The sequence below is a fragment of the Podarcis melisellensis genome (assembly GCF_964234715.1).
Source record: "Podarcis melisellensis genome assembly, chromosome: 2".
NCBI classification, from domain to species: domain Eukaryota; kingdom Metazoa; phylum Chordata; class Lepidosauria; order Squamata; family Lacertidae; genus Podarcis; species Podarcis melisellensis.
The window spans coordinates 71094057-71110467 of record NC_138529.1 but is presented as its reverse complement, the minus strand read 5'-3'; the positions used below and the strand labels follow the sequence as shown (position 1 = coordinate 71110467).

The window sequence follows — 16411 nt, the reverse complement described above, 5'->3', positions numbered from 1 at the left end:
AGTAGCCACTAGAGGAACTCGCAGCTGATGAGTCAGTTTGATTGGCAGGTGTTAACTTTCATGGTCCAAAGCAGTGCATGTACTCCTAGGGTAGCTGCGCTACCTGCGTTGGGGGGGGGAGGGGGAGAAGAGCTGGGCGCAGACTCAAGCTGAGTGACCTGCATTAAACTGCTTACACACCGAGAGAGTTTGCCAGGCTGGGGTAACTGGTACGCACCAGTAGGAGAAGGGGGAAGCGCTGCTGGTGGTGGTGCTGCGGCCGCGAAGTGGGGGAGGGGGCAGAAATCCGCTTCGCTAGCACTTGCGGGGGCCAAGAGGAGCGCAAGTTTAACAGGACCCGGCCAATGTGGCTGCACCGACTGCCTCGCACGTGCCCTGGCGGCAAAGGCACGCGAGGGCGCCAGCCCCCCCTGCTGCCACGAGCAGGCGAGGGCGAGTGCGTGACGCTTGGCGGGGGGCGCGCGCAGCAGCTCGGGCCGCCTGGGCCCAGGGAAAGGTCCAGAGGCTGTGAGGACGCTGGTTCGCCAGGCGCCGGCTGTCTCGGGAGCATGCGCCGTGGTGGCTGCCGAGGATGGAGAGCGTTCCGAAGCGAGGGGAGGGCGGCGGGAAGAGAGGGATGCGGAGAGGAGGAGGGGGAGGAGGAGGAGGAGGAGGGATGCGAGGGGAGGAGGCTGGGCAGGTTGGCCGCCTATTTGAGGGAAAGTAGCAGTTTGTATTCGCTCAGTGTTTGCCACAACGGAGCCGAGCCCGCCGCGTGAGGGCCGGAGCGAGCAGCAGCAGCAGCCGCCGCCGCCACCCGCCTGGCTGGCTGTGTAGGGAGCCCCAGCCGCGCTCTCCCGACCCCCTCCTCTCTCGCCTCAGCCTCCCGAGAGCTGCCCCGCTCGTGGCATTTGAGTGTGGGGACGGAGGGCGGGAAGGAGGCTGCGGCCGCCACCACTTGCTTATAGCTGACTGGCTGGACTCTTGCGCCTCTCTGGAGTAGCCGGAGGAGATCCAGCGGCGCCGGTCCCTCAGAGAAGCCCCTCGCAGGTTCCCAGCCCGAGCGGGGAGGGTGTCTTTGGCAGCCCAGCGCCACCGCCGCCGGGGAGAGGGTGAAGAGTTGGTGCCGCCGCTGAATTTTTAATGGAAAAATGGCGTTCTCCGCTCAGACCTGCGGCGCATCTTGCATCGTCCCGGCTCTGTGCAGCCAAATAATCCTGTGCCTCGTCCTCTCGGCTCCCGCCGCGGATGGCTACAGCTTTCCCCAGCAGTACACGTAAGTGAGAGCCCCTCACCCATGTAGGCTGCCAGGGCAGGCAGGCAGGCAGGCACCTGGCAGTCGTAGCAGCAGCAGCCTCCGCCGCGGGCGAGTGCAGCCTCTGGCTGGCTGGCTGACGGGCGCTCGCCTCGCAACTTGATTCGGATTGCGTGCCGGGGGGCGACTGCTTTGGCACTTGTCCCACTCCAAGTACCTGCAGCGATACTACTTCAGTTGTTCTTAGGGTTATTTATTTATTTATTAAAGAAATAGTGCAGCCGATCTGCATTGCCCAGGGCTACTCAGATGTCGAGGGGACGTTTGGGGGGGGGGAGGGGGGTCCCATTTTAGTTGGGGCGGATGGGAGAAGTTGGCCAGCGCGCAGGTTCTCTCTTCCCCCGACTCCCGCTCGCCCAGACGCTTAGGCACAAATCAAGCGCTGTTCCGGATCCTAGCCAACTACCCCTTCCGAAGTGGTGGGGTGAAGTTGTGTGTGTACCATATCTCTATGTGTTCTAAAATGCCTGACCGAGATAACTCCTTTATCATTTTTTAAACAATACCTAAGAAACCCTTTCCTTAAGTGCTGAAGAAGCACTTAAGCAACTGTTAACAAGCAAAAGACCAACAGGACAATATATTAGCGTTAACACTTCGCTGGAGAACTGTTAATATGTGCAAAGTTTCGAAATATCACACGAAGTAGTGAGGAACATATGTAGTTGTGCTCCATTGTTTACACCTATATCTGTGTTTGAAATAGCTACGACTTCAGTACGAATGTTGGCAGCAGCAAATTTCTATTTTTAAACTCCTCTTCGCTGTGGCTTCATCAGTTTCTGCATTCTCTCCCCCCACCCTCCAACACTTCTTTATATAAAACTGTTGGCGTGAGGGTCCTAACACAATCTTCTTAGGAGTGGAATGAAGGTTGCTGAAGTTCTTAAGGTTTTTGGTTTCTAAGTGGGATTTTTTTTTTAAAAAAAGAAAAATACATATTGAAATTTTAATTTGAGTCATGGAAGAAAAAGATGTCTTTTATGGCTTACAGGTGCACCCACACAAACTCTCCAGCCCAGGTATACATAGCGGAGTTTTAAATGACTAATGTATTGATAGTTGCATTGCATGCAGCATCTATGGCTCTATCGTTGTTGTTGTTGTTGTTATGCCTGAACTGAGACAAATTGATTCCAGTCTGCTGAGACCAAAGATTGGAAAGCATCCTACTATGAGATTGGGAGGTGAGAGGCAACATATCAAATGTCTTTCAGTAGCAAATGGTTTGCCGCTGAGGAGATTGCCACATTCATTGAGAGCCTATTCTCCTAGACATTTCTGATCATGGTAGCTGCAGGAAATGCAGCATTTTGAGGCACAAAACATCACTGTTCTTGGGGCTTGGAAGTTGTCAGTGTGTCCATTTGTCGCCTGCTTCTTTCAGCGAAGAAATGTTTTCATGACACAAATCAATAATAATGGTCACATTGACCTTAACATCCCATTGGTATTTCGGGTACAATAGTTTAGATTGAATCCTTCAGAGGGCTTCAATTATAATAAATTGGTACAACTATGATAACATATTTTAGCAATATTACTTGGAAATATATTTTTTATGTGTGTGACCTGCTGAAGGACATACTTGGCATTGAATGCTTGCTTAAAGACCCATGTAAAGATGCAATGTGGGTTCTTTCCATAGTGAAACACTTTTCAGTCCTTATTTTCAATCATTATGGCTTGCTACAATGGTTTGCAGCCCCTAATGGTGCCCTCCTCCCCTTTTAAGTTTCCTGCATTATTTCTTTGCCCACCACAACTCTCTCTCTCCCCCCCTCCCTCTCCCTCTCCTCTGGAGGTTCCATGTTACATTCCTTCTTTCCTTTGGAGCTGAACCTCCACACACTACTGACCCCTGAGACTTAGCGGCAGGGCTCCCTTTCTGTCACTTTCCCTGCCAAACATGCATACAAATTCCACTGGGATATAAAGTTCAGAGAGGTTTCTGCCTGGAGTGAGGGAGACAAAACACTTGTTCATTGCTAAGTGTTTAGGGTTTGAACTTGCAGCCTTCCTGTTTGAATGAGTAGTCCTTACTCATGCAAGGAGTCTCTTTAGAAATAATCAGTTTCCCTCTCTGTGTGAATGATCACTAAAACAGCCCAACCTCTCAATCATTCTGTGTCAGTGTTTTCTGAGAAAATGAATTTGGAACATAACACGGTTAATTAAAAATGAATTACTTTGTTGTACTTATACAAGTTGTAGCTCCTATTCAGATTTCTTTAACTTAATATAGTTTATAAATAACTTTCTCATACACAAGAAGTTAGAATTATTGCAAGATCTGTTCTCAACCTTTAGCATGAATTAATTATTGGGGAAATGGGCATTGTGGTTCCAGTACGCACGTACTTCACCTGGGAGTAAAACCAATTGAGCTCATCAGGACTCATTTCTGAATAGACATAAATAGAACTGAATGGCACAAGATGTGTTTCCTTATCTGCTCTCCTTTAGCAGTGTCAGTTGTAGAAGTCACTGACTATCAGGTGTGCTATACAGTAATTCATTTTTGCCAAGTAAGAATACTCAAGTAATTTATAACTATTTTAGACAGGGGGGAAAGGGATTTATCCAGACTGTGCAGTATAACATGAGACCACATATGTTTTGGGGGAGCTATGTTAGCTGATATTACAAATCAAAACAAATAAGCAGATTTTAATTTGCCCATTTGGTGCTTGGATGTTCCTTAAAAACCTCTCTTCTTGTATCTACAAACCTCATTGTAACGACCCTTGAATTATTTTTTTAAAAAAACTGCATTGCTAAAACAGTTCAAATTTTGCAGAGATTCTTGGTCTTCTAAGGTAATTTTTTGTTATTTTGTACATTGCTCTCTCTGTGTGTGTATATATATATGTTGGAGTTGACAATGAAGATTTTGGGGTTAAGCCAAAGCCCTTGCGGAAAAGGTGGGTTTTGAAGAGAGGTTTGAAGGAATATTTGAGGGGATATTGTATCACAGCTGAGAATGATACGGAGCTTTTAAAATTAGAATCACTCTTAACTTTTAGAGATTGTTCCTGCTGAATTACTACCTCTCTCTCTTTCTCTCTCCACATGGATGTAATACATATATATATAAAATTATCAAGTATAAGGGCTTAGCCTTCATAACTATTTCTAGAGCTGCCTCCCATTACAGCAGGCTGTCTTGCCTGCAGCATGCAGAATGATTAGAGTATTTGCACTTGGATTGCTGCGACTCAGATATGATTTAAACATTCACAGTGGTTTTGCATATCAGTTCCTAGTTCTGTCCCCTAGTAAACCTCTGGTGTTTCATATTATCTCTCTCTTCCTGGGTAGCATGGTTTTAATCATCTTATGCTGAGCTAAGGAAGGCTTGGCTCAGCCTGTTGTCTAACGTAGAATTTCTCTTCGAGATTTAAAAAGCAAAATCCGAGATTGGAACAGGCCCATTCACTTGGGCATGTTGGGTGGTATGCACTTGATTGACAAGTTGCTTTTGGTGACTGGGTATGCCTGTGTACACAGATGGGATTAAGGGCTTTGCTCTTTGAGGCTGATTCTTCTTTTAAATACTTTTCAGCATTGGCTAACTGGTACTAAATAGAAGCAGGATCTTGTGGAGGCTGATGTGGAGTGAAAGAGGATCCTGTATAACAATTGATCACTTAAGAAGCTATTCTCATGTTTGAGTCCACATTTAAATTATACAAGACATTACTAGGAATTAAACTATGCGGGAGCAGAGCGGAGTAATTCAAATACAAATTCCAAAGCTGCAGTTATGTTGGTCTGTTTCAATCAAAACAACACAGATTCCTGTTGCACCTTAAAGGCTGACAAATATATTCAGACATAAGCTTTCATGGGTTAGAGCCCACTTCACCAGAGACAGAAAATATAAATTCTTATCAGCATTGTAACCTTTAAACAAGTTGGTTATCTTTTGTATTTGAAATAAATTTTCCAAAGGCTGGAGAGCTATTTCTGATTAAGGAAATGTATATGCTTTGTACCTACCGCTTTCCATAAATGTGAGATCTTTATTAGTTTATCCTATTGTCTGGCAGTACGGCTTATTTGTTGCTTTGCTTCAATTCCCGCCCCAGATATAGTTATTTATTCCTATGGGATGCATAGTATTCACTTTTTTTTTTTAATGGCAGTTAGAAATGTGTGATGTTTTGTCTGATATTAGGCATCATGCATTTGAAAAGGGTGATATAATATAAATATGTAATACAAAGATCACTGTGAGATCAGGATGCTGGACTAGGGCTCTTCTGATGTTCATTGACTACCTTCAAGACCCATTGAGAAATGTCCAGTCTTGCTGCTTTCAGCAAACAAGATGGTTAAGGGTCAAGCATATACTGTATGTACTTGGTCTAACTTCTCCATGCACTCTGTCTACATCTTCAGGACCAGCAACCTGAAAGGGATCCATGAAAGCTTGGTGAGACAGCACAATAGCACCATCTGTCTCCGATCTTGCTTCAAAAGTAGACCCAAAGTCTGAACTGATCCAAGTGATTTTACCTGTGAAAACTTTCAAAACAGTCACAGTGGTTCATGAGTTGTTCTTTCACTTCCCTGCCTTTACCAGGTTGTAGAAAGCCTTTTACCACTGGACAGGCTCCACTGGATGACACTGAGCAGATGTAATGGTGTCAGAGAAGAGAGATTTGGTAGCTGTCACCACTGCCAAAGAAGAGATGATGATGATGATTTATTTATATGCTGTCCATCTGACTGGGTTGCCCCAGCCACTTTGGGCAGATCCCAACAAAATATTAAAAACACAATGAAACATCAAACATTAAAAACTTCAGTATACAGCACTGCCTTCAGATGTCTTCTAAAAGTTGTGTAGTTCTTTATTAACTCGACACCTGATGGGCAGGTGTTTCACAGGGCAGGTGCCACTACTGAGAAGACCCTCTGCCTGGTTCCTTGTAACTTCACTTCTCAAAGTGAGGGAACCACAAGAAGGCCATCAGAACCAGATCTGAAAACCAGGGTTTTAAAAGTCAGCACAATTTTGCTCAGAAATGTACTGGGAGTCAATGTAGATCCTTTAGGATTGGTGTTATATGGTCCCGGCGGCCACTCACAGCCACCAGTCTAACTGCCGCATTCTGGATTATTTGTAGTTTCTGAATCACCTTCAAAGTAGCCCCATATAGAACACCTTGCAGTAGTCCAAGCAGGAGATAACTACAGCACGTAACACTCTGGCGAGACAGTGCACAGGCAGGTAGGGTCTCAGCCATCATTCCAGGTGGAGCTGGTAGACAGCCGTCCTGGACACAGAATTAACCTGTGCCTCCATGGACAGCTGTGCCCCCAAATGACCCCAAGGATGCACACGTGGTCCTTTGGTGGCACAGTTACCCCATTCAGGACCAGGGAGTCCCCCACACCTGCCTGCCCTCTGTCCCCTAGAATAGTACTTCTGTCTTGTTGGGATTCAACCTCAATCTGTTAACTACAATCCATCCTCCAAGCTCCTCCAGACACTCACACAGGACATTTATCAGCCTCATTGGTTCCAAGTTAAACAATAGATAGAACTGGGTATCATCTGCATATTGATGAACACCCAGCTGAAACTCCCTGATGATTTCTCTCAGTGGCTTCATATAGATATTGAAAAGCATAAGGGATAGGATAGTGCTGTGAGGCATCCCACAAGTGAGCTCCCAGGGGTCCGAACACTCATCCCCCAACACCACTTTCTGGACACCCCCAGGAGGAAGGAGTGGAAGCACTGCATAACAGTGCCTCTAGGTCCCAACCCCCCAAATGGTCCTGAAGGACAAGGTGGCAAATGTTTATACTGCTCCTGGAACCTTGATGAGCACAGCTAGGATAGGTTAAATCCATCCTCTACCTAGGTTGGAATTCTCACCCAGGATTAAATCCTGGACTGTGGTGATGATACCATTCAACCATCTAGCATCGAGGAGCAGCACATTAATGCTTAACAAATTACTTAGATGTCTTCCAGGAACTGTAGATTTGGAGTAAGGATTGGGAGGAAGACTGTTTTATCTTCACCTCAATAGTAGGCCTCTGTCTAAACCACATTCTATGTTTATGCAGATTTTCTGTCACAACAGAGTGTATAGAAAATGCAGCACCATGGTTAGCACCCCCCTTTGTGAATGGTCTGCAGAGATCTATCTCAGAATTTGTGGAACACAGTATGTTCCTAGTCTATACTGAACACAGTTTGGGAGGACATTGTATTTAATAAAGGCATGTCCTCCCTGAAGCACTCTGAGACTCCTGTGAGTATTATCTGTGAGAATCTTGGCTCTGCCTGAAGGAGCATTTTGTGGAAACCTGAAAGGTTGTAAACTCTTATCAAGTGAAGTTGAAGATGGTCCACTAAAAGCTATTATCCTATCTGCTTGCTGAAAGGCTTGGCAGTCAGTTATGCAGCACAAACAGAAAGAAGATAGACAGGAAAAATGGTTGGCAATATTTTACCTTGTCATTAAATCTCCTTTCTTTTAACTTCCATCCAAGCTTGTTTTAGATGTGACTCGTTTGGAAAATTAAATCAATACAGAAATAACTGATGAATCAAATTACTGCCAAAATCTTAAATAGTTCTAATGATACTTTAGTTTCCCCTCATTTTAAATTATCCGCACAGTTCTTTGCTTAATATAAAAATGCTTCCTTCTCTGGCAGGTGAGAAGAGGAATGCAATTTTATTCATGGAGTTCAGAATGTATCAAAATGGCCTGCACCTGGAGCTAATAACCAAGAAAAGTTGGTTGGTTATCTATGGTGTGTTCTGCAGGAATACATTGAACCATGCATCCACTCACCATCAGTTAGCTCCTGCAGCCTGGCATCTTGGGAAATCAGCATAGGTTCTTCAATGAGCACTAATTAATAAATAAATAAATCTTTTGTCTCTTAGCTTAGTCTGTTAGGCTCATAAATATATTTGAAGGTGAACTTTAAAAGCAAAAAAGAAACAATTGAGTCTAATGGTGGTTTATATTTATGTATCTATTAGATTAATTAATAAATTAATTAGATAAATTAATTAATATTTTTCAATGTTCAATATTTTTGCAACTTGCATGAGTTGACAGCTAATGAAGCAATAAGATTTCCACCCCTCCTGCAGCTCTCTGCAGCCCCCCCCCCAAAAAGTCAGCTCCAGATGTCTGGGAGATCCTTCAGAGCAGATTTTGGTAGGATGAGGGGAATGCAAGGCAGGAGGAGAGGAGAAGCACGTCCATTTCACTCACTTGGATAGCACTCGATGCAATCCCTGTTCAATACCAGTGTGTATTTTTTGTAATCTTTTTTGTAAACTTCTTGAAGGTTTTATGACAAACAAGCAATATAGAAATTATTGTGAAATAAATAAATATTAAATTTGATTGAAGAGGTATGCCAGGGTAGGCAGGGTAGGGATGTGATAATAATTTTGAGAACTGGGATATAGTAGGGACTAAAAACATGAGTTGTGAGCCAAAAAGCTTCTGGTTTAGGTCCCACCTCAACCACAAATCTCTCACAGCTTCATCTTCAACTACTGTTTGCAGATAGAATAGTGGCCTGTCTTACAGGGCTGCTGGAGAGAACAAAAAAGCTTCATTTGCTGCTCATGCAGCCATGTATTCTGACTGTAAAGGTAAAAGTAAAGGGACCCCTGACCATTAGGTCCAGTCATGGACGACTCTGGGGTTGCGGCAGGGACCAAGCAATGGGAGCTCACCCCATCGCGGGGATTCGAACCACTGACCTTCTGATCGGCAAGCCCTAGGCTCTGTGGTTTAACCCACAGCGCCACCTGCGTCCTATTCTGACTGTAGTGAGCTACAATAAAACAGACTGAAACATTATACAGTTGAAAGTAGTATGTAAATACAGCCTCACATATTTAAAGCCAAATCACTCCACTACTCAGAGGCTTTTCTCCTAAGATCTATGCCGAGCTGGAAATGATTAATGGAATATTCATTCTGATTTGATTTTTTCCCTGTTTGTTTTCAAATCTGGGAACTAGTCATGCAGTACACTACAAAGTTTTGCTTACTTGGTGTTCAGTATGTGCCTTCAATTGTTGATCGTACTGCTCCATGTACTGGAAAATGTTCACCACAGTACATTTAATAAAAACTCCTGGTGAACTGAGTCTTCTCATTCCCTTTCTGTGCTACAAGCACTTTGATAAGAAATGGTGGGTGAAGAAGGATGAACCTTGGTTCACAATGTTTTGTAACAAAATAAGGTCCAAAGAAACATTATGTTGAACGTCAAACCTTTGCAAAGGTGTGTATGGGTGTGGGTGTGCGCACACACACACACACACACACACACACACAAAAACACACAAGTTGTGATGATTTAAAAGCAGACCTTCACAATTTGTGGCCAGCTGAGCTGGACAACACAATCTATTTGGGCCTGTCATTTGTTTGATAATGCTTCCCTGCCCCTAGGCACAGCTGAGCTGAGCTGAGCTGAGCTTCGGATACCTTGATGGCAAGCAAGCCATCAATACAGCTCCTTGAGTGACCTTAAGAGTTTAAATGAAACTCAATGGAATCCCACATCAGGTGAATAAAGAATCAGTTCTGTTGTGCCAACTGGAAACACAGTATTTCAGTGTCTTGAAACTGGCTGTGGATTCACCCACATGAGTAGAAAAGTAAAGGCAAAGTGGTACACATTGTATCATAAGAAGACTCTTCACTGAAGAGAATTCAGACTTCAGATAAAGAAAGCAGAATGCTTGCCATCAAATCTTTGGATCTCCCATATATAGTAACCAATAAATACAGTTCACAACCCCCAAAATGTGTTGTCTGATACTTTTTAGGCATTTCTGGATTTCAGACACAGCCATTATTAGTCTTTACACGCATTTCAGAATTTTTGGCCTTGATACTGCTTTCATGAATGACTCCAGAACTTTCCCCCATTTTCATAGCAATATATATTATATCTCAAGAAAACACAGATACAACAATCAATACTGTAAGAAAGATATTAAGTTCAGTTATCCCGAGTGCTATTTGTCAGTCAAGAGAGTGTACCCCACCAGCCCCATAGAAAGGAGAGCAAAAGAAAACTTCCTGCTGTTTTGAGAGTATGGGTCTTTTGTTTTCTAGAAGTTGAGTTCTTCTGCTTAACCATCTCCATATATTATGTATGGGGCACTGGCTAGTTATTCTAGGATGCTTGGAAGAGAACCAAAGAAATGGACCTCAAGGCTGGGAACAACCAGGAACACAGATTGCATATCTAGGCTCTCAGGTTGCTTTCCCAATGTGATATACTGTTGTAGATTAAAAATCCAAGTGTCTCCAGTCAGTCTAAATTGGGAGAAAACTATTCCATGACCTCAATATGTCTTTCACTGTGGAACACATTTGTTGAACACTACTGCTTATCAAGAACATTCTTTAATACCCACTTCATTCAATTCCAGTACCCCCAATGTGGTGTCTCAGTAGAGAAGCGAGGAAGTTTTGGGTAAAAGATTTATTTCCAGATACATACAGGCTGTTAGTGTGGACTTCAAAACCATCAGTCACTTGTACTATTTATCCAGTTTTAAAAGTATTTCAGTTACTAATTAAGAGATCTGAAGGTGTCTCATGACCAATATCCTCTGCTGTGACTGAGGCATATTTACAGTGGAGTAATGATGTCATAATCAGCCTTTCCCAGCTGAGAACTGCAAATTTGTTGTACAGCAGGACAGGACAGGTTTGACTGATACCAAAATTTCATACACAGAGGCTTCTTTAGATCTGTGGCCTTCTCAAGCAAAGATAAATCCCTTCTCTAAGAAATCAGGAGAGTTTAAGTTTTTGTTTTTAGTTTTTAGTGTGTTCAAATATCACACGAGATGCTCAGTGGTAGAGCATCTGCTTTGCATGCAGAAGTTCACAGGTATGGTTTCTGACACAGCCAGGTACAGCTCAGAGAAAACCCTGTCTGAAATACTGGAGAGTTACTGCTAGTCAGTCTAGACATTACTAAGCTAGGTGGACCAATGATCTGACTTAGTATAAGGCAGCTTCCTATGTTCCTATAAAATTACTCTTTAACTCTGGACTTTAATTTTTCTTGGCCCAAGAACATCTCTAAGAAATGAAGTTAATAGGGCAACAGACTTTTTGTTCAGGGGTGGGCTTCTTTCCCTTCAAAATTGATTTTGGATGTGCAGTCTCTACCCCACCCCCTGCAAATCAAAGGAGAGGAATTTTCTGAAACAAACTAAAGTTTGAAGCATGAAATAACCAAACCTGAATTAAATACAAATGGATTAAATAAGTTTAATCCAAAAAATGAACGAAAGAAAAAATTCTTCCCCAATGTTCATCATTACTTCTTCTTCTTTTTCTCACTGCAAAGGTAAACCTAATGCAGCTGCTCACCATGTACAACAGCATAGGAAACCACATTTAATTATTGAAGGCATGGAAGCCAGTGAGTGTTGCAGGATTCTGAACCTGAAGCCAGTTAGATGTGGATTGTAGCTTCACTGAGTGCACCACCCCCACCCTCAACTGCAGGGCCAGATAAGACACAGTGCTGTACTCTTTGGAAAATACTTAACCAAATTATGTTTTTAAGAATTTTGTGAGCTTGATTGCATTTTATAATGACAGTAAAATGTATAGTGATGTTACAGGTTTCGAGGGTCAGTTGGGTGGTCCCCTGAGGCCCTTCCTATTCCTGGGGTCCACTACCCAGTAAGGGTTAAAAGCTGAGTGGAGGATTCCATTGCTAACTAGGCCTTAGCTTGCCACTTAAGCACCATCATTAGTACAACCAAAGAAGTTGCTCTCTGCCTAGGGTAAATGGGTGGGGCTTTCTCCTTCCCACCTGGCTGGTAGTTAGAAGAATAATAGTAGTTGTATGTGAGCTAAGCAGAGAGGCAGACGAGAAGTTGGTGAGATAGTTTTGATTTGTGTGGAATCCAAGCTGTGACTAATGGAGAAGCAAGACCTGTTACTACTGTGAGCCCTTCCATCTTAGGCTCAGTGTAAATAAATCACACTGTGCTGACCCTCATTCCAAGGAACCTGAACCCTCGGTAAGTGCCTGGAACCCCTGGAATCTCTCACCGCTCAAAGATTGGTGTGGTGTGTAGCAGTATTATCTTTCTTACCAATGAAAGTGAATGTGAAGCTCAGGAGAGTCAACATGAACTAAACAGAAAGAAGTGTGTATCTGCCTACACATGAATGAGTGTGCAGTCTGTGAGGTATTGCTGCAGAAAATAATTTTTCTCCAGTCTCTCATGTTCTTAAATGAAAAAGTTCAGTGTTTGGTAAGTAATCATCAGGATGTTTTAGAAAGCTGATGTTGAATGTGACTCTTGTTTGTCTTGATCAATTTGTACTTAAGATGAGTAAAGCATTGTCTCTCTATATAGCCAAAGACCACAGAAATCAGAAATCCCAGGTTCTTTTGCAAGGCACAATTTTAATCTGTACCTATGACTTACACTTACAATCCTCATAAATCAACTCACAGACACATTATTTAAGCTTCAACAGCCATCACACATCTCCATCTATGATTGCTCTGTGACTGTCTTAAATTTCACAATGTTCCCAGGAGGATTTTCATGTTGGGCTTCTGTTAATTTCCTTCTATAAGGGGAAATATAATCCACTTTCTGTATGTAGGTCTTAACTTTGGTGTGTATGTGCATGGGATAGTAGATGGGTGAGTGGATAGCCTTTATCTTGGAGGGATGACTTCTCACAGGTATTCAAATATAGTCCTCTGTATACTGAGTACTTCTGAAGTTTCATTACTCCAATGCAGATTTAGGATTTATAGTTGTAAGAAAAGTGGGATTCCTGAATGTCAGCAGTGCCAAATCAGGTAGAGGACTAGATCAGAATATGCAGAGATTGGGCTTCAGTGCTCGCAATAGTTTTTTGTGCCTCTTTCATTGAGTAAAAGAACTATAATTATGAAAAAGCGGTAAATGTAGTCATATTTCGTTTATTTGCATGACATATTCATATGGCTGTGTTTGGTGCTTTTTGGAACAGAAGTTGAACCTTCTTTTGCGAGGGTGCATCTAGCCCACATGGAGTTCATCTGTGGTCCTCCTGCTTGCTTTTCTCATGTTGCATTGTTGAGGAAAAGTAGAACTGTAAGTCATTTATAAAAGGGACAGAACAAAGTGTCTAGATTTCACCACTACTCTTACTTGGCTAAAAGTATTTATTTTACTCTTTGCTCTGTGGTATCTTGTGTACAGTGCTATCTTTATGTGTTTCATTTCCTGTGGAAGGTGAGATACTATCTACTTTGAATTAGAATGCACCTGTGGGTGAGGGGTATGCTGTAAGGGTGTGAATCAGCTTTGTGTGGGAGCCAATAGCAAGGCCAGCCCAGAGTCATTTGGGGGTATTCTCCCCTGTTGCATTAAATGTCAATGTCAATAGCACCCTCTGGGTCAGTTTAGCCCAAAAGCCACAGATAACTCGGGTCATTGTTGCTCTGTTTTTAATTACAGAATTGCTGTGTTTTCTATTATTTCTATGTTTCTTGAGATACATAGGCTCTGGAAGAATGAGACTGTCCAAAATGTTGCCTGTGAAGCAGTGAAGAGCTCTAGATATTAAGTACAGTAGTATATGTAAAAAGTTAAAAGCTTCATTAAAAATATATATCCTATATTGCTCTTCTTTAATAAAATTATAAAGAAAAGTTAATTCTCTTTAGTCCCCCACCAAAAGGTCCTGGATCTATTTATCTGCAATTTAGCATGCTTAATCAACTCCAGAGTAGTTCCCATGTCTGTAAATTTCATCCACTTTGGCCCAAAGTGGGAAATGCGGTAACACTTTTTAGATTTCCCACTATAGTGACAGAGTGGGTTAGGAGCCAAATTATAGACTGAAGCACAGGACAACTTAGAAACATCAGACATTTTAAAAACACACAGATGCAAGATGAATTTGGGGGATGGTGTGGGGCATGCACACCCTAAGTATGTGCATAGCACCCATACGTACATATTTTAGAGCGGAATCTTTGACTTAATACTCTCTACCAGTTTCTGGCAGTGCATGAACCTGATTATTTACACTGAATTCATCTTTAAAAAATAAAATAAAAAGCCAGTTAACAAATCTGCTCTTTAGCAGCTTTTGGGGAAGTCAGCATATGGCCTTCTCACTGGAAAGTGGGTCTGCCATGTCATATGGGAATCACAGATGAGTGGAGGATGTGCCTGCAGCCAAGATGAGCATGTGAGCAATTTAATCTACTTACTTCCATCTATAATTATATCCATCTTTTCACCAGCAGTCTTACCTTATGTTGCAGTATTGACTTTTTTTTGTCTTATCTCCAGGTTTTGAGGGGCTCTTGGGCAGGGATATCTCAGTGGGGCTGTCTCATGGAGTGAGCAATGTCCTTCGCACTGTCAACTCTACTCATCCATTGCCTTCTGCCTGCAGACCTGTACACTTAGAAGGCAGGTGAAAAAGCAGCAAAAGTTAGGAGGCGGGCCAGGGGGGTTAAGCAGTGGGGGACCTGTTGAAACATGAGCCTCGGAATGTGCTGTATGATGTCAACCACGGACACTGTTCTTTTTTAGATGGAGTCTAAACGCTGATCTTGACTGCTTAGTTTTAGAGCTTCTGTCCATGCCTTATTTTTGCCTTATGATATAAAGGATTTTTGTCAGTACTTTGGTTTAGAGGTACCGGAATATTGTTGCTTGGTGTCATGACCCATGAAAGCTGCCTGCATTGTGTTAGTGATTTTATATAGTTGTCAACAGATTAAATACTTTTTCAGGAAAAATGCCTATGCAGGAATGGAATATTCCCGATTATAGTCAGAACACCAGAGCCAAGATACCCATCAATATTTTGGACGGCCCAGGCTTAAAACATGCATTGTTGATATTGACTTGAACTGAACTGAACTTTGGCACCTTTGTGGTGTAAACTCCTATGCATGTTTACTAAGGATGGAATGTCCCACTGAGTTCATCACTCAAAGTGATAGTGAGCCTATGCTTCCAAGTAAGGGTGCACAGGATAATGATGGCTTTTGATGATGGAAGAAAAGCCGTGAATTTCATACTGCACGGTAACTACTAAATTTGACTAAGAGGAGTAGGAGAAGATCACCAAAAGTGGATGTTTGGAAATTCAGAAGTCCTGAAGAAGTTTTGCTTGTTAGCAAAACAATTGACTGAGCAGTTTATATATTTTAGCCTGTACAGCTCTAATCTTTAAGGTGCTTTATTTGCAGCACTCTGAAGGTTGCAAGAGTTTGTAATCCAAATATAGAAAGTGCACAATTTACATGTTTAGTATTTGGAATAAAGCCAATGTACCTTGCATATAGTTTCTTTATTTGTAGTTCCTTCCACTGCAATTCTTAACTGCTTGAAAAACTGCACTTAAAACAACAAATTTCCACAATGACAACCATTTCAGCATCTGCTGTTACCTTGAACCTGTACATATTCTAAAATTGAGATTGTATGTAGTGTTTTAATCTGAACATGAAATGCAAAGCTTTAGTTTATGTTGCTGTTGTTACCATAATTATAATCCAGTGTTAGAAACTGAGATATGAAAGCTAGGATCTAAGTGGCACCTTAAACCTAGGTTATGGGTGCAGCAATGGAATGTCTAGGCACACTTTTTTATAAGAAGGATACAAAGCTGAAAATGAATAAACTGTAGCTACAATATTATGTTCATTTTTCATATGGTCTAATGCTTCCCCTGCCCACCCCCCTAATATTCTTAAGAGGGTCTCTTCTCCAGTCTTCAGAGAATAGCTGGAAGTGGGGAGGCAGAAAAATGTCCTCCTTTCCTTCCACTCTGCAGTTTTAATCTGAAATCTTAGGCGCAGTACTGTGCCCAGAGCTCAGAAACTCCTCACACTAATGAAATTCCTTGTCATAAAATGTGCTTAGAACAATGGGAGTTCGAACACTTTCACAATCTAGTTAATGGAATTCTAAACTGAGAAAGTTTTGACATTTTCTGGATTAACTCCATATCATTCCAATTTGATTTCTTATTTGTGTCGAAACCCAATCTATTAAATATGAACCTCTGTTTCATCTTCATTGACTATCACCGGGAATCTAAA

General features: G+C 42.4%; 1 protein-coding gene across 4 annotated transcripts in view; it reads left to right on the top strand.

Annotated features, from left to right (window-relative positions):
• Positions 1 to 628: 628 nt before the first annotated feature.
• Positions 629 to 16411, top strand: part of CACNA2D2 (calcium voltage-gated channel auxiliary subunit alpha2delta 2) — a 530937-nt gene continuing 515154 nt past the window's right edge. For all 4 annotated transcript variants that reach the window (XM_081900249.1, XM_081900248.1, XM_081900247.1 and 1 more), the window contains exon 1: positions 629 to 1255. In XM_081900249.1, the coding sequence (XP_081756375.1) occupies positions 1131 to 1255 (125 nt within the window). In that variant the 5' untranslated portion in view covers positions 629 to 1130. The remainder of the gene's footprint in view (positions 1256 to 16411) is intronic.